General features: G+C 39.6%; 1 protein-coding gene across 5 annotated transcripts in view; it reads right to left on the bottom strand.

The window, feature by feature from the left end:
• Positions 1-23,675, bottom strand: part of adgrv1 (adhesion G protein-coupled receptor V1) — a 108,603-nt gene that overhangs the window by 18,025 nt on the left and 66,903 nt on the right. For all 5 annotated transcript variants that reach the window (XM_017306772.2, XM_081610572.1, XM_008418938.3 and 2 more), the window contains 5 exons: positions 23,453-23,613; positions 23,171-23,271; positions 8,403-8,519; positions 5,796-5,974; positions 1,129-1,286 (listed from right to left, as the gene is read on the bottom strand). In XM_017306772.2, coding sequence (XP_017162261.2) covers positions 1,129-1,286; positions 5,796-5,974; positions 8,403-8,519; positions 23,171-23,271; positions 23,453-23,613 — 716 coding nt within the window. The remainder of the gene's footprint in view (positions 1-1,128; positions 1,287-5,795; positions 5,975-8,402; positions 8,520-23,170; positions 23,272-23,452; positions 23,614-23,675) is intronic.

Genomic DNA, 23,675 nt, shown 5'->3' with positions numbered 1-23,675 from the left:
GTAGTGTCCATAATGCAAAATGAGAACTTTACTGTAAAGAATTTGCTGCCATCTACCCTCCTTTCATTGGATCACCTTGTTCCTTCAGTTTTAGGACAAAAAGTGTACAGAACAAAATGCATTAAGTCAGGTTTGGCTTGTCACTGAAGGGTTGTGGCTGAGTACAAAGCAGCTAAAGCCTGCTGATTGTCAGTGATAACAACCTGAATGATGAGAGACTGAAGATGTCTGGCTTGGATCTTTATGAGTGGGCAAAATGACTGACTGCACTGAGTAAATAGCTCTGATTCACACTTCTCCCACTTCTACTGAGAGTTATTTCTATCCAGACAACACAACTTAATCGTGTAGAAGTTCAAGAGTGTTTGCACACATCTTGGTACGTTATTATAGTAAGAGCATTTACCACTTGTAGTTAAAAGGGATTTCAAGTAGTATCCTTAGCCAAATAGATGTGATAGCTGAATAAATACAAGCTACATTGTTTCACTCACAACAACATGACATTCAGTGGGGTTTTTTTCTGTCCATGTTTCTGAATACAAGTGGGATAAGTTAGGAGAAAGAGTCATCCCAGTATGAAAACAGCCTTAAACGTAAAGCCAGTCAGTTTTTTTGTCTGTGTCCTTCTTGACCTCAGTCAAATGAAGTCAGTTATTTGTGTAGTACTTAATTACCTTAATGTGAAAATCTGTTAAATTTTATTTAATCTTAGGAAGTGCAAATCGAATGTAGAGAAAGCTATAACAGTTTGTTAATAGCTGGTTTTATCTATACATTCTGCCTTTTGTTGACTTTAGATGAAAATGAGTTTTAACCCCCTGGTTTAGAAACAAGTATTTTCATATGTTAGAACGAAAAAGTCTAGAAAAGTCAGATCTAAAATCAATAAAAATCTGATTGATTTTCAGGTCTATAAATAAATATTTTTTTTATTGTTTAAGACATAAAATCCCCCCACCCAAAAAATAATATGTTGACACTGTGGTTTTAAAGAGACAAAATGTGGAAAAATTCAAGGGGAAAAACAGTTTTTGGGTAGCTCAGTTTATGCAAACAGGGGATGGATGTGTGTCTCTTCACATATTTGGAAACAAAAAAATAATAATAAATGATTACATTGGTTACCTGTGCTGTTTGTCCTTCCACGATACATGTCATCGTAGGCCTTCCACTGCTCAGTTACCTGGTAGGCGTGGATAAATATAACCAGCACTGCAACCAAGCAGATGAGAGGCACCAACACCGCCGTGCACAGAGCTGCATAGATGTTTGGAATGAAGCACCTGGAAAAGAGATACGGAAATATGTTAGAAATTGATTTTTACGCTGTGTATTTCTTTTAAAAGATAGAACAAACACATTAGTGTGTGTTCAGCGTGGAGGTCTGGAAATCGCACATCACATGGTTTTTGTAGAGCCGGGTTTTTTTTAAGCTCTTAGTCTCTTTCTCACTGTGTATATTTTTTAAACTTTTCTTCATATTTCATGAACAGGATTTTCTCAGCGAGACTTCTGAGCTTTCCTAAGACTTAAAGGATTATTGTTCAACGGCAGTGAAAGCAAAACATGTTCATTATTAACTCTGCTGAGCAACAAGGCCACCCCAGTGCTGCAAGCGGATAAACAAGGTCACTCGTTCTCCTTATTTAAGACTCGGACGAAAATCACAAAAAAATCATGTATGTACTGAAAGCTCTCTAGAGAAGCGGTGATTGAGGATAAATTGAAATAATTTATCTATATGGGGCAAGGTTTTATTTCAGCCATATTATTATTTGCCATAATCTTTTTCTTGCATGTGCATCTTTGTCATTTTAAACGTTTTCCTCTGAAAAATCCTTCATGGCCATGAGAATTGAGCAGAGCTGAATGCTCATGTGATTTTTGTACTTTCACAACACAAACTAGTTTGGTGGGAGCAAAGAGTTACTGATAGGATTGAGCTGGTGCTGTAAACTAATTAGAGCTGTGATAGCCAAAATATAAGGAGGTATGCCAAATAAATCTGTGTGTCATATCCTCCCACCAATTCAGCTCTAATGGGAAATGGGTGTCAGTGTTGCTTGTTTTTATGAGGGGGGTGGAGAGCCGGCTGTATTCGAAGACTCAAGATAAAATAAAATTTCTAGGGATTCCTAAAGAGGATGAAGAAAGTTCCCCCAGCTGTAGGGTCATTCGGTGCATTTTCTTTTTATATTTATCAGACAGCATGAGGTCATGAATCTGTCATTAAGTGGTGGTTTTGATGGTGGTGAGAATGAACGCCGGAGACCCAGATGAAGATGATGATGATGATGAAGAGTTTAATGAGGAGTGGCTCAAACAGTCCAGGACAGGCAGCACGGCAGAGAGTAACACACAGCTAATTACCAGTAGCAACTGATACTTGAGACTGAAAAACAAGAGCTAAGCAAACCAGGACTTGACAGTTCTATTGGAGAGCAGAGACGTGAAATAACAACAGACATTAGAGGTATGGTTGACGAGGACCCGACAAGAGACAGAGACGACAGGTGGACTTAAATACACTGGGAGGGTAATCACAGGAACGAAACACAGCTGGGATCAATCAACGGGGAAGACACAGAGACTCACAGGGAACAGGATCACACAGAAAAAAATCAAAAATAAACACAGAAACACGGATCATGACTGAATCACTCAGTCCAATGACCTTATGTACAGAACTCTGAGCTCAAGTTCAAAGTTTATGAAATGTACATTTATTATTGGCATGATATGGTAAAATTTTATTTGACTATAACAGTAGTTCAAATTTGAACAAATAAGACAATAAAAGGACTTAAAGAAACTCTAATGCCAATAAGTATACACTGAAAAAAACTACTGGGTCTTTTGACCCAAATACTGGATTTACGATGAGACAAAATCTTGAGTAGTTTTCATCAAACGTTGTGTTATAAACTTTGACCCAGTTTGACCCAACCTGATCAGACTTCAATTAACTTCTTCCAAAGGAGGAAAAAACAAAACAAAAAAAACGTCTGGGTTAAAGATCGCTACCATATTTAGAAATTACACTCCATTCTTAATTAAAAGGTTTTGATACAACATTTAACACCATTTGCAGCTAAAACAGCTTCAAGTCTTCCAGAATGGCTTTCTGCAACATGTAAGACCGTGTTTATGGTCAGTTTGACCTTCCTTCACAGATAACACTGGCAAAGTCAAATGCTGATACAGCACCAAAAAAACTGACCTACAATTTGCTCTAATTCATCCCAAAATGTGTTTTTTTTTTTTTAGGTTTAGGTCAAGACTTTGTGCGCTAGTGCTCATCCATGTTAGAACTGCAGGGGCTAAACCCAAACTTTTCCCACATATTCACTCCTTAGACACAAAAGAAACATCTAAAATGTCTTGGTATGCAGAAGCATCAGCGTTCCTTTCTCTGGAGCTGAGGGACCAACCACACGCCAGCTAGATGTCATAATATCCTCTGTCTCAAACTTTATACTTGGCCTTTGGCAGTCAGGAAAGTGAAGTTTGCCTAGCAACTGTCAACCTGGGCTAATCAGACAGATGCATAATTTATCACTCTAGAGAGCACATCTCCACCACTCTACAGTTCATGGTTGCTTGCTTTACACAACTGCATCTAAAGTTTTGCATTGCAATGCACTTTTGGTGATAAAAGTTTTGGATACAGCTGCTTGAGAATTTAAACTGTTCTTAAATTAACCTGAAGCTTGAAACTCTGTTGTCGACCTTTGCACCCTCAGTGATTTTATTTGCCCAACCACTTCGGGAATCAGCTGCTGTTACTCCCAATCTGTCACTTACTACTAACAGTTCACTGGAGCATTAAGTGATGAGGAAATTTTATGACTGGGTAGATGAATCATTCATTGTAAGACGAATAGAACATGTTCAATCGTTTGGGAATTAGATCCCATTCCTTTTTAAAGTTTTATTGGCTCCAGTGGCCTTTATTTGAAAGTCGTTTGACAGGAAACAGGGCAATCAGAGAGGGGGGAAGACATGCAGCAAATGTCGCCAGGCCGGGAATCGAACCTGCGACCACCGTTACAGGGACTATGGCCGCAATATGTGGGTCGTGCTTTACCCCTGTGCCACTGCAGCCTTAATGTTAAATATTGAAATTATTTTTATACAGGTGCTTTATATTAAAATTCTGCAGAATAATGAAGAAAACCCATAGGACAACCTGGCAGTGTTAAGCAAACCCTGGCATGGATTGGTCTACACTGGATCCAGTAGTACAGGGATATTTTGATAACTGGACAATTCTGTCACGAAGTTACCCAATAAATTATTTCAAGCTAATTCTGCAAATTAAATGCTGTTAGTGGAATTTTGAACGCAGCTTCTCTTTAATTGTCTGTGTTACCTAAAAAAAAAAAAAAAAAAAAAAGTATTTAAAGCTGTAGTTAGATTTACGTGAAGCCCGTTGGACTTTCACCCTTCTGGGACTTAGGGAGGGTTTGGAGATGAGGATGAAGTGCCTCCTCTATTTTCAACATTTCAAAGGTCTTGTTAACATCCTAAGTATTACAATGCTGCTGTAAAAAAAACCCGGCATGATCCACAATCAGTTTCACTCACTTTGTGTGTGTCTCCCTAAGACTTAACAACTGCTGGCCCTCCCAGATACAATTACCTTGAAAACACCTCTGTGACGTAGAACCTGAGCTTAAGGCTCGTTTGTACGCAGACGGGGTGAAACCGAGACAGCTGGGTTGGAGAGGAAACAAGAGGCAACCTATTTACTCTAATCGGGAGTAAAAGAGACGGGTGAATGAATGTAAAGGCTCCTTCAAATAGGAGGGTATGTTCTCCAGGGGAAACTGAATACCCTCCACTGTGTCCTAAAATCCCTCATGTGTGCCCTTACTGTCTCACACCTAGCCACAGGAAACACACTCCCTCACTCGATCCCAAGGATAACAGCCCCACCTAAGACCACCGGCTAGTTTAAGGATGTGATTCAAAGTTTCAGGCTTCATCAGCACTGAGCTCGACCCATCCTGCATGCCTGCTCACATATGAAGCACATGAAAAATGAAGACCGACCCATAGGTAAACAGACACACCCATCAAAGGGACTTTTTACAAAGTGATTTAGTCCGTTATTTAAAACTATAAATAGGCAGGAAGTGATTTCATAAAAAAAACAAAAAAAAACAAATCCACCTCCAAGGTAAAGAGTCAGGTTTCTGTGTGGCACGATGAATGCAAACACTGAGACTCGTTTCCTAAATCATTCAGCTGATTGGACGAGAGGCCGCCTCATATGACGTCACTGACTCAGGTGTTTTCCTTTCACTCTGAACCAGAGTTTCCCCTCCGAGCAAATAGAAAACTGCAGTCAGCCCGCATGATTCAGAGAAGTGCTAAAAAGGGACACTTGGCTGTGCTCTTTAAAACCAGACACAGAGTAGGATTCATTTATTTTTTTCTGTTGTTGGTTCAAAACAATACCTTAGTATCAGTCAGACATTTACTCTCTTGCACAATGACAATGGAAGTCAGATTCATTTGGGATCTTTGGAAGTTTTCTAATTGTTATTTTTCCAGGGTGGATTGATAATAAAACAACTTCAAGAAGTTTCTTTTAATTCAGAAAATTTCTGGACCTTCAAGGTCAGTTTGACCATGAGAAACTGAAAACTGAAAAGGAGCTGTACTGATAAGAGCGGTCCAATATCCTGAAACCCACACATGGCTCCAGATGACGGCTGTAAAATTCCCTGAAGTCGTTTTATGATCAAAAAACAAACAACCTCAACAAAAAAAGGAGTTCAACTTACACATCTCCATGCACCAGTCCATATGCAGCATGAATGGTCCACCCAAAGCCACCGAGCAAAACAACAACCAGGACGATGATGACCAGGGCAGGAAGTCCCCAGCCTAGGAGGAAGTAAAGCAGGTAGCGCCGCTCTGTGTGCTCATCATTCATCACCAGCACTTGCCAGAAGTTCACGGCCTGAGAAAACAGTCCAGGAAAACAGATGACTTACTGGAAAGAAATACCGAAATACAAGCACAAATGATTGCAAATAAAAAAATCCTAATGTAGCAAAAAAAAAAAAATAAATAAATAAATATAACATTAACCAATCACAAAATGATGAATGATTTTTCAAGGCTTTTCTTGGTTTTTCTGCTTGTGAGTAGACAGAAAGTGATAGTTTACATCACAGCCAAAATAGCTGTGTTTGCTTTGTAATTTAGCTGGGTTTTACTGTCTCATCCGTCTGACACGCTAAGCCTTGCACTGTTACATAAGCAGACTTTCTGAACACCTGTCATGCAAAGCAGACACAGTGCCTTCTACCTGCAGGAAGACTTCAGCAGCTTTAGGTCCAGATGGACGAGAACAGAGCGCCGAGATTAATTTGACTTCAGGCTTATATAATATACAAACAGCTATAAATGACTGATGACGATCTGTTTGCAAACACTCAGATATGAGATTTGCGCGCAGGGAAACGTGATGCAACAAACGACAGGGAGATCTAATTCTTAAAGTAACTGATAATGCTCTCTCCATCATATTGTATGACCACTAACAAAACAGGCGTAAAACCTCTCAGAATAAACGCAAGGCAGATAGAAAGGTTGTGTAACAATCTGACTGCAGTGTAATGACACAGGAGAGCGGAGTCACTCAGAGCCAAGAGCTTTATGTTCCTTGGCTGTGAGCAGCGTGGAGAGAGAGGGGATTACAGATAACTTTGTGCTGAGTTGTTGCCACTGCAGTGGCTGCATCACTCACCGACTGTTGATGCAAAGGATTGTGTTGCCAGGCAAAATGGCTTGGGATTCAGATCAGCAGGCTGACTGACTGAGATCAGTTTATGTTTACCTGTGGACGCTCAAGACCAGACTGAACTGGGAATATGGAGTTATCTTGCAGTTTAAATCTAAATATCCAGTGGTGGAGAATATAACACCAGAACACCATCAGAACTTATCAGGTTTCCACTAAGAGTACATCAAAGTTTTAGGGCAACTACCAAGTGTATCCTAACTATTCTTGAAAGGTTTCCACTGAAATCGACTTAAATAATGAAGGTACCAAATTGGTTGAACATTAAATTGCTGCCACCACCATGTTTCACCATTGGGTTAGTGTGTTCCACCACACATATCGTGATTGGAGACCAAAATGTTGATGTTGTCTCATCAGTAGCTGAGCTGTGGATCTGTGCAGCTCCTCCAGAGTTACCATGAGTTCTTACATCAGAGGTCGTTTGAAGAATTGTAAAATGTAAAAAAAAATACATAACATTATGAATACCTTTTTTAAGGTACTAAATGAACTGAATGCGGCGCCTCTTGCCTGCCCACTGTTATGAGTCTGCTATTGTTACTGTTACTGTGTAGAAAGCTGTAAAAGTAGTACCTCAGGTACTTGTTTGACTTTCAAACTGGCACGCTGAGAAATGAAAAACACTTACTGAAGGCGAGCCTGCAGGGCTTCTCTCTGCAGCTGAAATAGTTGTGTTGTTATGAAACACTATGAACATTTGCAGTAACCCGAGAGCCTCTCTTGACGCCTCTGCAGTCTCGAAACTGCATTTGTGGACACAGATGTAATTTCTGTCATCGTGCCAAGGTGCGTTCTTCTGAACTGATGCTGGACATGCAGATACCCACATCCACACAGTCTGCTGTTATTGATTCAAGACTTTTTCGGGGTGTAACATGGTGTAACATTTGTTGATAGCGATGACTCATTTCAGTCACTTATCTGAAAGCAACGACCTATTAGGTGGGGGGGGGGAAATGAGCGGCGCGCGCTAACTGGGTCTGATAAAGAGGACAATTGGGTTTTAGCATTGCATGGTAATGAAAGCTAGTGTCTGCAGGACTTCTCCTCTCAGCCAGTGCATTTGCTGACAGTACAGATATGACCCGAGATGCTTCTAGGCTGCTGAATAAAAACTCATAGTCTAAAGTAATTGTTGCCATGCAACATTTCTCCTCATACTTGAACCAAGCCCTGTCTGGGCTAAACGTTGGCTTATAACACAGATCTATATCAGCTCTGTTGCCATATTAATGAGAACCATGTGTGTCTAAAAACCTGTTTGTCAGTCACGGCTCATTTCATTTTGGTTTCATTTATGAAAGCTTCCAAAGTCCCAGTCTGTGAACAAGCAGGCATGAAAAACATTAAGCAGGTTCTGCACGTCGACATTGCAGTGAACCAGTGTTACACTGTTGCTGTAGTCTGTTCCCCTCAGATGGTTCTGGAGTTAATCACATAACACTCCACCAATAACACATGTGGCTTACATATGTGTAAATGACTCTATTCAGTTATTTACACATGTGTACCCTGTGACAAAATTCTCAGCATTTAATTTATTTTGTTCAGCTTTGAGGATGTTGTATTTATGTTTTACCTGTATGAGCATCCAGAAAAACTGACTCAGATGGAAATAGTGGCAGAATAGCGCCAGAGTAGCACAGCTGTCATCTGAAAATACTGGACCACGGAAAGCTGACACCAGAAAGCATAGCTGCAGAAAAAAAACCAGATAAAAGACACATTAGCAAACACAAACCTTTCATTCCTTAATTAAAGGAAAAGCACACAGATTTTCTTTTTGTTGGTGGGATTTGTGTCTTTTGGGAAGCAAGTTCTCATTTTGCATGACTGAAACTTCTCACACTGCCAGAAAAATATTTCATGGTTATACTATGATGTTTGTTTAACACATTACTAAAACTACATTACTAAAGCTTTGACGTAATAAAGAAACAAACAAAAAGAGAATCTGCTGAACTGAAATAATTTTCTACTAACTTGTTATCACACAACACTAAAAATAAATTGTTCATGTCCTTCCACATTGATTTTCATGCACGTCTTGGATGTGAACTGCTTCCATGCTGTGTTAGAAAAACACAGAAAGACACATCACTGTATGCAAGAGAGAAAGAAAAACATAAGGATGATGGCGACAAAAAAAAAAGAAAAAAAGAAGTGTTATGGGTCAAGGTGAAACCTTGTTTACCATAGAGGCAAAATCTTTGAGGAAAACTCAGGAGGGCAGCGGGAAACGCTGCTGCTCAGCTGTCTGTCACAGAGCTTCATTCACTCATGGAGTAAATGCAGTCAGGCAGTTGTTACATAACCGACCGCCTGTTGGCTCATCGCCTGCTCAGCGGAGCAGAATGAGCATGAATGGAAGACAGCAGCAACAGGGGACTTTGTTAACTTCTTACTAATCTTACTGTGTTTTCCCAAGTTCAGTATTTTACCTGTTTTTAGCCAAACAGTATTTGCATAACCCCATTTGTGCCTGGTTATGCAAGAACAAACACCAAGTTTTTCTTTTAAAGTGCATCATGTTTTCTACCCTTTCTTTCCAAATTGCTTCTGTTTTCACTGACATCTTTTTTACATTTTGCAAGCTGATTACCCAACTTCACCTTTCGTTAAAAAAACCCTAGCATGCAGCTTCTAATAAAGTGGAAATGTAAAGAACTATCCCTATGTTTTTAATCCCTTAAAAAATCCTGAGTCAGCTTCCTGTGCATGTTCCAAGCGGTGCCTGGAGGATGTGAGTGGGAGGAATAGCACAGGACGGGAACTCGTGACTGAACAGCCTGGAGTTGTGCCTAGTGGAGAGGCTGGCCAGGTATGTAATGGGAACAAACGTTGTGCAATGACAGACTGTGTTTGCTGGCACAGACGGGTAATTTTGCAGAAGAAAAATTGTGACACGCAACTATTCCAAAAGAAAACCATTAAAAAACTAAAAAGAAATCTCCAGCAAAACACTTTACATATAAATGATGTAACATTTTACCACATTTTGATAATGAGGTTTTAGCACTGGACTGCATTCAATAAGACAAAGTGTTGATTTCAGAAGGCAAGAATGCTTCCTAAAATTTAAAAACCTATTATTGAAATTCCACAGGAAGTTAAAAAGTGAACGGAGTAGCAAACTGCTGCTATGTGCTGCTGGTCAGCTGGCTGAAAAAAAAGTACGGCTTATAGGAGAAGAAAAATGGTGCTGCGTGTTTGCCTGCAAGCTCTGATAACAGGAAATGCTAAATGCTAAATATGGGTAGGTTACTTCAACTTCTGGTAATGTATGACTGTGATGTAAGATTCAAATCTAAGGCAAGCAATACATTTCCGGAAATATATGAAACTGAAAATGTGAAACTGAAAATGTGAAACTGTGTCCTTTCCCAGCTTGTGAGGTGGATGAGAATGTATTTGTGGGTTTGCAGTTACTCTAATTGCTCTATTTTTGGATTAAACAAAATTAGCGAGTTTAGGACTTAATGAGAGTTCAAAGCTCAAAATATAATTTCATATCTGAAATAGGACCTTTCTATGTCCATGCTTTTCAGATCCACTAAATAATTATGTATTTATATGTTCTATCACATAAAATCTAATCTTTGTTTGAAACGGGATGAAATGCTCAAACCACTGGACAAATTACTATGTTATACCATACAAACAATATTAACATGATGTCCTAAAATTGACATCAATTATTTGCCAGTAAAGACACTGATGGAAAGCAAACAAATGAATGACAAACTTGTAAGATGTGACAGAATGGTACATTTCTACAGAAAAAGAGATTTCTTTGTTCATTTTCTTCATCGCTAACACTAACATCAATACTTTGACAAAACGCTAACTCAGGAAACTTTTTTTTTTTTTTACTTTACAAGACCCCACAGGCGGTCTGTTTACTGTGGTTGTCATATTTGTTGTGGCTACTACATCCTTCTAAATAATTCAGCCTCACTTTAGACAGAATTTATTTTGATTTTAATTTGATAACTGGGTCTGAAAGACAAATAAATACCTTTTCTAAACCAAATGTCTTAATTGATGCAGGAGGTGGAAGCAAATAAACTCCCTGAAAACAAAACAATTTGCATTGAAATGTAAAGTCAGACGAAACAGTTCTGCAAACCTTGATCAGACACTAACAATTAAGAGGAACACAAACGCTAAACCTTTGCGAAAGAAAAAATAATGATTAGTGAAGCTATTTTCTGCTGCTTAGTTGCAGCTTTCCCCCCTCCTGGTGAATTGTGGGGCTGATCGATAGGCCTACGCTCATGCAAAGCGTACTAGTGCAGCTAAAAATAGCATAAACCCAATGCATTACATCACTGAGGGAGTAGGGGTCTGAACCATCTGCCTGCATGTCCATCCGAGCCTTTCCAAAAGACTTCCTGCTTCCTTTTCCACTGCAAAGACTTCTTCTACCTTGCCTTCTTTATCCCACTTCTGTTTTTTCCTGGCGTCCCACCTACTCCATTTTTACATCTCATCTCCCCTCCTCCTCTTTCCCCTCATTTCTCCTTCACCTCCCCCTTCTTTCTAACAGCTACCGGTTTGATCTAGCTGGCTCCAGCATCAGCCAGCACCCAGGGTGTTTTCTTCTGTGTCTTTGAGAAAGAAAAGCTAAATGTATGCTTTTCTTATTCCAGCATTCTTTGTCTAATCGCCGGGCATCGGTGAACCACAATCTCTCCCAGCAAAATTCTAATTTTGACAGTCCTTACAAAGAGAGCCTTGCAAACAATTCAAAATTGTTCCACGTTTGTTTATATTACAAGCACAGAATTTACAGCTGCGAGTCTTTGGAAGTGCATCCAAACGAGATTCGTACGTCTAAAGACTGATTTATTTTTTTGTAGATTATTCTTTGCCAAACAGCCTAGACTCAGCGGATTGAACGGAGAATATCTGTGATCAACAACTTTGACGTCTTGCCACAGTTTTAAGTCCGGACGCTGACTGCAACACTTGAATACGCTGTGATCTAAACTATTCCTTTATGCCTCACTGTCTCAAGCCTTTAGGAGTCTCATACAGGTTTTCTTCAATTGCCCTGTGTTTAACTCCACACGTCATCTAATCAACTTTGATCAGATTCTGTGCCCTTCTGAAAAACAAAAAAGCATTCCCACAACACGATGTTTTCCCCACCCTGTTTTACCATGGGGGCAGTGTACGGTGTGAGTCACAAATACAGCCAATGTAGGCCGGAAAGTTTAATATTAGTCTCATAAGACAAGAGCACCTTCTTCACAAGCGCCACGTCAGCTCTGTTGTTTGGTGTATTTAGGTGAGTCAGAGTAAATGGGGCAGCATGTGTTTATTTTCCCATGCATGTGGAGAAGCAGTTGCACACCTGTATTAATAGTTTAATATCATAATGTGTGCATATGCGCATTGATCGCAAGTGTTATGCAGCAGTTGTGTAAGACGGACGAGCTAAAGTTCACAGGTGTTTTGTGTTGAATCTTGCATTGAGCCACAGATGCTGAACAAGCTGTTGGCAGATAAATATCCACCCCCTTGTGGCCTGTTTTACCTCCAAACAAGCACACCGCTGCACCTCCACTTGCTTGCTTGAGTACACACACAGCGGGAGCAGAACAACGTGTCTGTGGTCCGGCGTGCAACGCTGCGGGACGATATCTAGAACCTTCACCTCGGTTCTGGGAACAACTGATATATTTCTTGAACAAACTGGAGCCCAGGAGCCGGAAAGTTTCTCTGTGATCTTGTGTGACTCGGCAAAAAGAGGATCAAAACAGATGAGAAAGTGTCAGCAAGTTCACCGTGTCTTTGGAGGAAAATACTTCAATTCTAGGATATTTACAAATCTTGACGAATCACAGTTCAGTGTTGTTTTTTTTTTTTTTTGCAATGCATTCTGTTATAGATTGCATATTTCAAAGAGTGCATGCACACAAACAGTGCCCACTACGCTATTTTTGTTGTGACCCTACCATTTGTTGTAATGCACGCTTCTAGATGCCAGTGGCAACACTCACTCCTCCATATGCACGCTCCAAGCTGAGCCACCCACATGAAGCACATTTAGCTGCATTCCAGTAGGCCTCCTCTTCCTCCTAGTCCAACAGTTAACAAGCAGCCTCCCTGATTTTCCATCACACCGGGACCACTGCTGAAAAGCCTCTAGAATTTCTCTTCCTCAACCTCTGGAGGGAAGCAGACTGAGATCTCTTTGAAACACAAACCCACGCGGACAGAGTCGTGTGCATCTTGCACAGCTGTAAAAACAATGTAAGCAGCTGTTCAAGGTCAACTCCTTGAACAAGCACACTCAGCGGGTCTGCTTTGGCCTTCCGCAGACCTCTGTGGGTAAGTGTCTACCTCAGCTGGGGCTGGTACTGTAAGCACGGCTCCTTTATCAAGCTAAGTGATGCATAGACCTTTTTCCATTGATTCCCAATCAGGAGCAGGGATTTGTCTTGAAAAACCATTCCTATCACTTCAGCCTTTTTACATTTGTCATACGAAACACTGAACTGACTTCTTACAACATTAAATCACATAGGTTTGATGGAGGGATATCAGAGGAAGGGAAGTTGAAAAATAAATGCAGACATTTAAGGTTTTCATTTGATGAAGAACTGTATGCCATCTTAACTTCAATTCACAGTTACGACCTACTTTGTGTTGAAATGTGACATAAAACACAGGTAAATGACGTTTGTGGATGTAATGTGACAAACAGCAAGGGGTGTGAATACTTTTATAAGCTGCTATAAAACACAACATCAATTGTATCCACTCTAAGATGCTTTTATTGTGATCGCGATATGTGAGCGAAATCAGAAGTTAGAAATCCTTTGGCTTGTAGATGATTTTTCCAAAAGTCTGTTAAAGAAGCAACAACAATCAACAGGCAATCTATACGGGACACATCTACCATCATCTGTCAGTAGGAGGCTTTGAAGCCAAACGGTTACTGAGCTGTGTGATTTAGATTTAATTAGTACTGGCGCTGAGCAGAAACGCCATGAGCCCCATAAACACCTGCCTTATTCTTTTTCTTCAGAAGGCTTAGATTCAGTGAACAAGTCGATTGAAAGACTAAATTAACTTTCAACTGTTTGAGAATTTTGGTTTAATCCGCTTAAATTTATTTATTACATGTTTTTTTTTTCCTTACCAGCAGGGAAATTTGCTGATATGAGGTCAGTTTGTCCAGGTTTACTCTCCACAGGTGCATTTATTCACACAACAAAACCTGCAGTAGTTGATTTGTGCATTTTTTTTAATCCATGTAGTTATTTCCAAGTCTGTGCCAAAAAGGGTTTAGTCATAAAACGAAGCAGCTCTCAGGGTAATCATTGATCAGCACCTTCATTCACAGCTGCTGTAGTTGGGCTTCAGTCGTAGAGCTTTAGCGACCCCTGTAGGCTACTTTTGAAAAGAGTTTGCAACTATGATTTAGATATGTGAGTAAAAATTTCAAAGGTTGATTTAAATGGCACATATCAATTTGCAAAAGCTATTTGCCCAGTCATTAATATATTATGGCACTGCTTTCCAATAACGTTGAAAACGGCTGTGTGTGAACAGACTGACTTGATTGTGACGGAGCGTATACGTACGATGTGTCCATGCTTGTTATGACTTGTCTGAATTCTGAGTTTTCCAGTGAATACATTGAACTTTAAAGCTGCAACACGTAACTTTAATAAAAAAATTTAAAAATACATATTGTTTTAAAAACTATTACATTACATAGTTTCCTGGCAGTGAACTATGTCCTGACACTTTTCAGACAGATCATTTGTAAAAAAAAAAATTAAAAAAAATAAAAATCCAGCTCTTCTTTCTCCTGACGTCTACAGAAATTACAGCGCTTCCAGTCAAAAACAACCAATCAGAGCCAGGAGGCGGGTCTTACCGCTGTCAATGTTTCTCATGTACACGCTGCTCAAGCATTGCTCTCTGCTTCTTCCTCACATCAGAGCTTACTGCGAATGCTCAGGATAGTTAGCATGACCACTGATGATGGCAGATAAACAGTTTTCCAGTAACGGTAAGTTGCTTCTCTGTCCGAAGCACAGCTGCAGCGCATACACAAGCACAATTGACAGAGATAAGACCCTCCTCTTGGCTCTGATTGGTTATTTCTGATTGGTAGAACTTCATGGAGGAAGCAGAGGGGCTCATTTTTTTCACAGATTATCCGTCTCATTATACTGCCACGATCTAGTGACAGTTCTAATAAATATGTAAAAAATATATTTTTATAAAGGTTACATACTGCAGCTTTAAACTCAAAATATCAAATCAAGCTCATGAGCAGAAACTCTAAACAAAGAGTTTAAGGCCAGTCTACACAAAATGGAGTCATTACAGATACAGTTATCTTAGATTACACTGAAAGATGTTTCCTTCCTGTATTTAAGGCTTCCTGATTCACTGAGGAAGTTGGCGGCTCTCGATTTTCTATTTTAGGTCACAGAGTCGGCCCTCCTAAATCCACAAGCACAATTTCACTTCCTCTTTTTTTGTTTTTTGAAATGCGTCAGACTTGCCATCTCACTTTAATAGCTTTAAGCTTTCTATTCAGTTGCATTTAAAGAACTGTCACTTTTAACAATGAAGCAGAAAAAAAACGATACCGTATTACTACAAGTGACACAAGAACTGCAAAACATTCTGCTTGGCTTCATTTGTAAAGCTGCTGCAAAACATCACGTCCGAGGCGGCAACACTGGCGACCTCAACAAGTTCATGGTAAACATTTGTGAAAACATGCAAAGTTCAGCCAACTCGGCACATGAAGCTCAGCCAAGACAAACTGGAACACCAAAAATAGAGCAGGACTTTGAGAGGCTCCCTGAATTCATTGACAGTATCGCAGCAGTCCTGGTTCATCAGGTCTCTGACGAACTAAACGACTCTACAGTCAGAAGAAAAGTCGATGTTTCAACATTAATGACCGTCATTAATTAATACACTAAGTATATATTAGAAGATCCATTGGTATTTCTAATAATCTTTGTGCTTAGTGAACGAGACAACAGAAGTGTTTTATTTATGTTGCTAAGATTGTTTTTCTACAGTTCTCATCAGCAACTTCATTCTTTTACGTTTAATGTATGTTATGTAATTTTTGGAGCCTCAGCACTCTGGTCAACATGGGATGGTTTCAGTGTGGATGGTTTTCAGTCCCACAACATGCAGCCACCACCAGCGTTTAACAGGAGGGATGGTGTGATCCCGTAATGAGGGGTGTGTTGAGTCTAATGCACATAGTCTTTTGCATGTGTGCCAAAGGATACAATTGTAGCCTCATACATCGGACTATATTCACATTTTTACTGTAGTGACTCTTGTGGCTTTGCTAATATACTGTTTTTTTTTCCATTTTTTAATATAATATAAATATAAGATTTGTAGCATGTCAGACTGTTATGCCACAAAGTCTTCCATCCATCTCCACTGGCTTATCGACTGCTTCTCTGATGAACTTTCTCCTTTCAGAGAGTCGTGTCTCATTAGGTTTCCATACTCTTTTCCTTTTCGAGTGATGGATTGAAAAGCGCTCTGTGAGATGTCGGAAGATTGGGATATTGTTTTATAACCTATTATCACCGCTTTAAACATTTCTACAACTTTATCCCTGACTTGACATGACATGTTTTGCTGATTGGTCTTCATGATCCTGTTGCTAAGACTCATCAGCAACGGGATGTTTGCTGACTGATGTTTTCAAATTTCTCACTTGTAACTTTGTGTGCAAAGCATCGTTGTAAAATAACTTAAGGGGCGTGAAAACCTTTGCTAGCAATGTAGATTACGAATGAAAGGCCAAGTAATTAACTGATGACATTTGTTTTGGATAGCTGTGAGAATCAGATCTTTCAATCACAACTTTAAAACTGTCTCTATTGCAACTATTTGCTGATGATATGTAAGAGTTCATACGGTTTAGCTTAATATGTTAACAGCAGTAGGATAACAACTGCTGAACTCTCCTACTTCATGTGGAATTAGAGGAAAGTGTATTTATTTTAAGGGTCACCAGCTGTTAGGACAACACACATTTGGAAACCTCTAAATATGTAACTTCCAGAGTCCAGTGGGGTCAGAGTGAGTTTCAACCCTCCTGATGGTTTAAAGACCAGTAACACAATGTGTTATTGGTCACTGAAGGCCACTGAAGGCCCCACTGAATGCCTACATGCAGCTGATTCTTAGAAGTTGAATAGATAAATTGCACAGATTATACACAACCAATAAAACAATAAAAATAAAAATACTGTTTTGCATTAGTTCAGACCAGCAGCACATTGAGACATAAGAGGAAATGACAATAGCACATGGTATATATATACATGTTTCTAAAGACAGCAAAATGTAAAGAGCAAACAAAAGAACTGATCAAATAAAGGCATAAAAGGCCAAATGAATAGGATTTGTGGTGCCCTTTAAAACCCTTAAACTTTTTCTTGCTCTGTTTTCCCCCCAAATAAACATCTGAAATGATCACTATGCATTTGTATTCAACCCGCTTGAGTCAACACTGTGCAGAACAGAATTCTGTGGCTTGTACAGCTGCAAGTCTTTTGGGGATTTTCACATTTAGAGGCTGAACGTTTTCTTGGTGAAATATTTTATGAACTGACCACATAAATGTCTAATAAAGTACATTGAAGCCTGATGTTGTAATGTGACAAAATGTGAAAAATTGATCGGGTATGGCTTCTTTCTCAAGGCGCAAGCAACACTTTGCAAAGTTCAGACTCCCATTTCAACAAAAGGGAGAACAAGAAAGGTCAACAGCGAGGAACAATGTTGGAAGGAGGATGGTGCTGCTGATCTCAACAGCGCTGGATCAGACTGTGAGCAGATCAAGTCAGGGCAACACTAAGCACCTGGCGTGCAGCTGTAGCTAGTGAGAGCGTAATGTGAGACTCCCAGGAGGCCATCTTCACCTCTCCACTGTCTTGTCTGCACACACACGCAGTAATAAAGGGTCCTGAGTGCTGATACTTTATACCCTTCCATCATCTGCCAGCCACTAGCTCAGCCTGACAGACACGAGAGACCTTAGTACTGCATTAAAGTCCTATCAAGGACATTTTGTTTTCTTTGGCAGGGAGTGCAGAAGGGAACCATTGATAAATATCATGATAGTAAGGAGATTTTAGGAGAGGGCATAAAAAACTGTACCTGTTCTTCCTCTTTTTGTTATTCTTGATGCTTTATTTTTGCACGAGCATAGATTTGATCAAAATAACGGGGGCTCTCTGACGTCAGCTGGAGATCTGCTAAAACCCAGACACTCTAACTCGCTCTGTTTATGGATTTAAATGGATTTGGTCATGATGGGAACATATAAACATCCCTGTAAAGCGCACTTAATGCTTGTGTTTATCTCATTTCCTGAACAAAAATGGTAAAGTCTTGGACCGCTCAGTCACTAACTTTCCCGTTTGATAGCTGTGCTCATCATTCTGGGTGAAATAGAAAATAAAAACTTTTGGCAGTCAAACGGCTTTTATATGTTTGCTCAGGAAGGGATAGCGACGGTGGCTGGTGTTGCATAAGAGTGAAAGAACTTGGTGTTGGGTTTGGCCATGCTTGGAGTCTGCAGAACAAACGTCTTAATGCTGGAGTCAGTTCAAAAACTGACAGGAAGTCCTTAACAACAGGAAATAGGAGTCACTGAAATACCTCCCAGAAGCAGGAATAAGACACTGAAACCACTGGGGAAAACATTCACACACTACATGACGTGTGTGACACTGTATGGATGCAGTTTAAATTTTGCAAGAGAGAAATGGAGAGTAGATTTCCTTTCCCACAATAGCATTTTGTGGCTATACACCCACATTTCCATTTAATGTTTCATTGGCAGCTACAGACAGAGTGGTAAAGTGAGGCGCTGACAATAATAATAATAATAATAATAATAATAATAATAATTAAAAAAAATGCTTTTTGAGCAATAAAACCTGCAAACCTATTCTACTGTATTAGTAACACAAATAAATAGAATGGACAAATTCATTGGCATTCAAGGTAAAAATTTGTAAAGAGTCTAAAAACAAATGCATTGTTCAGTCAGTGAGAGCATAATCTCACGCTAAAAATGTAGAAAACCCCAAAGTGTACTATGAAAACAATTATTTGATTGTGAAATAGATATTCCATGTTAACAAATGCATTTCATTAATTTGGAATAGCCATAAATGGGCTTTAATGGGTTTTCATTGGCTGCAGGTGGACATTCATAATTAACAGAGAGGCTCGAAAACATCAGCTTGTGAATAACCAATCTAATATTAATTCAATAATTAACATCACTGAAATATTTGAAATTCAGAGACATTTTAGATCAAGAACATCTGATGAACTCAACAGGCTTCTCTTTGGGCTTTTCAGCAAAGTAATTAAAAAGGAAAATGCAATAAAAAGTAAATATTACATTTCCAGGACATCGCAAGTCTTGAAAAGATGAATGTTTTTATCAAAATCATGACTTTAGCAGAAACATTTTATTGCGAATTATATTTCCAGCTGCTTTTCTGATTTAACATGCTTCGTGCTAAAACCCTGATTGTTGTTGCACCAACACATTTGAAATGTGGGATTAAGAAGGTGATAAAGATTTACAGAAAACAAGAACATTTACACACTAAACACAATTTACTCTGGAACCGATGTAACATAACTGAATCACAGATCAGTTTATCTTCTTCTCTTGCTTGTATCCCTACTTCTTATTATCTCCTAATAATAACCAACCCTGTAGCTCGAGGCCTGAGATGCTTCCTAACTCATCACTGGATAAGGTTGAGAAAGGCCATGCAAATTAAAAAGATGATAATTTTATTTAAAAACTGTTCAAAATAATGCAGAAGAACCCTCTGAAGGGTTTTATTTTCATCAAATTTCAAATGATATAAACTCTTAAGCTCTCAGAGAGAAAAAGGACATCATTTCTGTTCCCTCTCTGTGGCTGTAGCTGTTGGAGACAGACATTAATCCTAATGGCAGCTCTAATTTTTTCCACACACAGAGGACAGAGGCAGTGACTAACTCCAGTCACCACATGAGGAGAGGCCTCTTTGTCACAGGCAGGGCTGGAACAGAAGCTGACAGTTCAAACCAGGAGTGAAGCATTAACGAGGCCGAAGACCGGAAGTTCAAGAGACAGTGCTGTCATTGACTTCTTCTCAGCTATTTACAGGTCCGATGGCTTCTTCAAGTTCACACTGGAAAATCAAGGCACAGCTCATAAACAAGAACTACAAAAACTCGACTATGATCCGGCAGTGATAGGTTATTTAGACTAGTTGTGGTGGCGGGGTGAGAGCAGCAGCACAAACACGGTCTCCAGGTGTCCTTCAAAACCTTTCTGTTTTGGTTTTGTTAACAGAGTGAACCCAATGAGGAGCAACATGTGTCTGGAAGTTTCTGCAGTGGAGGAATGCAGTCAGACCTCTTGTTATTTCCAGAGACACAAAAAAAAAAGCTGAACACTATTCAGACTCTTAGCAAATTTACCACACAGCTTCAGTGATCATTTCTATAATTGCACAGGATCTAAATTCAACATGTAAGCTCAAATAAATGTAATACACGCGTATTAATATTTGAATAAATGGCCCTTAGCAAGCTGCACTTTGATCATGAATTTCTGTAACCATCAGCAAGTGTCTGTTATTGCAGGTGCAGCTCAGAGTGTCGCTACTGACAGAAATGGGAGTTTATTAAAACTGCTTGGTTTCCTGGAACAGACTCTGCTTTTAAGCATTAAGCCTTGCCCAAGCATGAAAGGATCAGAGCATTACAAAGGTCCTCGTTGAAGCCTAATAGTTTTATTTATCACTTTTCAAGTGTAAACCAATGAAGTTGCTACACTTGGAGGTAGTTCATTATTCCGTTCTCCTTGGTTAGGGAAATTGCGCTTACACGACGGAAACCCTCTGGTACACGGTGATTGAAACCTTGCTTTCTTTCTTGTGGACAGCAAACAGAAGTCCTTCAGTGGTTTGCAGTTTATGGTTGTTCTTGAACATCCTGACCAATTTCCTTTCTGGGTGATTGTTTGGTTCATATGGTTTAGACCTGGTCTAATTTGGGTTTTCCAGTAAAACAATCACCCTAAACACACATTAAGACTGGTTTTGAAATTGATAGAGCAGGCTAACAATAAATCCAACCTCATGGGAAAGCCTTTGTACTTAAAAGGCATGCTATGAAATCAACCACCTTAAATGAACTCGAACAAATCGGTCAAGCACAGCAGTCAAGTATAAAAGAAAAAAAAAAATCCAGCAAGAAATATGAGGATAGTTGATAGCAACTAAAACGTTTATGGTAGAGGTGCCACTGGTGAAGGCACTCTTAAGAAATAGAGGTAGGCACAACCATAAATTCAAACTTTCAACACATGCTCTACTGTAAGTAATCACTGGGTCATTGTTCTAATCTGAAAAACATTAAACTTTTACACTATAATATTAATTCAGATGAGTGTAGGGGTAAAGGAGGTCATTTTACAAAGATTTAAGGAAATCAAAGCATTTTTACTTTTTGTTTTTTTTACCAGTTCAAGTTCACTCTCTCTTTTTTTTTTTTTTACAAGTTAATTACCTAATCCAAAAATATAAAATCTGGAAGTGTAGGAGGAGCAGTGACTAGCTTACAAAGATGACAGAATAACCTGACACCAGTGACAGCTGCTTGGCCAGGACTGAAAGGAAACTAGGGAACAGTGAGAACAATACTGCATATACAAATTACCTACTGGGGGGGTTTGATTTAAATATAACAAGTATTTTCGTATCACCTATTTCATTTCCAAGAGGAAGAGATTGTGTGAAGGAACATGTGGGCTGGTCTCTTATTGAGCACACCTGCACACGTGCAGCCATCATCGCTTCCAAATGATTGCTGGCATGACTAGACGGCCTCTTGAGGGGTCCAACTCATTAGGTGATAACACATTTAGCTGGAGCTCCAGCTTGTGAATCTGGACATTGAACCTCCCTTTCATTAACAGATCTTGGCTCGGGAGCCGGAGAACTGCACCAGGACTGCTAAAGCATCAGCACAATCGAGGGGAAAGAAAGTCTCAAAGTACAGTCGAGTATTAAAGTGAGAGAACGGGATGGAATTTTCCATCCAAAACCCTTTCAGGTTCTGCCTGGGCCATAAACGGGTCAAGACTGTGGAGGCTAGCCCCTGAAGTCTACTTCAGAGCGTGATTGTGTTTGTCAACCAATGAGGACAGAGGGGATCAGTGGAAAATTACCAGTCCCGCACTCACTCACTCACGCACAGACGCACACAGTCACACACACACACACACGCACACACACGCACACACACGCACACATACGCACACACACACACACACACACACACACACACACACACACACACACACACACACACACACGCACACACACACACGCACACACACACACACGCACACACACACACCCACACACACCCACACGCAAACACACACGCATAAACATACACACACAATCCGAACCAGATGAAGGACTGACCTGTAGCTACATATCTATCTCACTCAATGGTTGCGTTTCTAATGGCCGCAGGTGCGGGGTGGACATGGCTGCGTTGTCAGGACGCAGCAGCCCGCAAACTGTGCAATTGATGATATGTGATGATGTGTGTATTCACATCCATGCACATTTCCAAGAAAAATACCTGTGAGATATCTTGCAGGCCAAAGAGATGGCTTGGCAGCATGCATGTGTTTCTCTGTGCATGTGTTTGCTCTCATTCGCTGTCTGCTTTTTGATAATTTAGCGATTTGAAATAAGATCAAGATCAAAACAATGATCATGATTTATTCACATCCGGCAGCTTGTAATACCCTGCAGAAGTATTCATACCCCTGGACATTTTTCAGGTTTTGCTATGTTACAACCTCTAACTCCACCATTTATAGATTAATGTGTTGTTTTAATCTGTGCTTTAGACCAGGGCACAGATTTATCACTGTCCTGTCTGTCCTAATCTTCATGATGGTATTTGTTCTCTAAAATTATCTAACAACTCTGAGTCCTTCACAAAATAATTGCTTCTCTACTGAGCACATGATTTTATTTATGGCTAGTGGAATAAATTGGCTGAATTGAAATGCACACAATGCATTTCACATTTGTTTTCTTAAAACTTCAGTCATGTACTATTTTATCCTACTTTATCTTTTGGACTAAAAAAAATACATTGAATTGTATGATTGTAAAGTGTTAAAACTGGAAAAGAACATTTTTGAAAGGCATTGCATTTATCCTGCTTGTATTGACTTTGAAGGATAAAATAAAAAGTTAAATCAAAAAGCCAAAAAGTTACCTGAGTTCCAAGGCATCCCACTAACATGTGAGTGAGCAGTTTGGCAGCAAACATGGGAGAACGGGAGCACAGTACATGGGATACGATGGCCAATGCAAACCCTAAAAGAATGAAAAATGCATTGATAATTCATTACAACTTATTAAGATATCCATAGGGACCAATATGACAAATTAAACTCCAAACTAAAACCTGAATACAAGCCTTTAGTTGGAGCATGTTTGATTTATTTTTCACAAATGAAATATTTGAAAGAGAAATAAAAAAAACAGTCTTTCATACCTGAGATACATATAAATCCTGACGCAAAGAAGGCCTCGTTGTAGGATGCAAGTGCAACAAACTCTGCATGTGCTGCATAGACAGAGAGGTGGGAGCATGCACACTCCACATAACTGCCACTTTCCTTCACAACCCTGCAGTATTGTCCATCAGATGACCAGCTAGCAGAGAGAAGAGTTTAAGAGAGGAGACAAAGCAGGTTGAGATTACATATTTCTTTATA

The sequence above is a fragment of the Poecilia reticulata genome, chromosome 9 (genome assembly GCF_904066995.2).
Source record: "Poecilia reticulata chromosome 9, P_reticulata-male-v2, whole genome shotgun sequence".
Taxonomy (NCBI): Eukaryota; Metazoa; Chordata; class Actinopteri; order Cyprinodontiformes; family Poeciliidae; genus Poecilia; species Poecilia reticulata.
The sequence above is the reverse complement of the archived record's forward strand: the minus strand, read 5'-3'. Positions and strand labels throughout refer to the sequence as shown.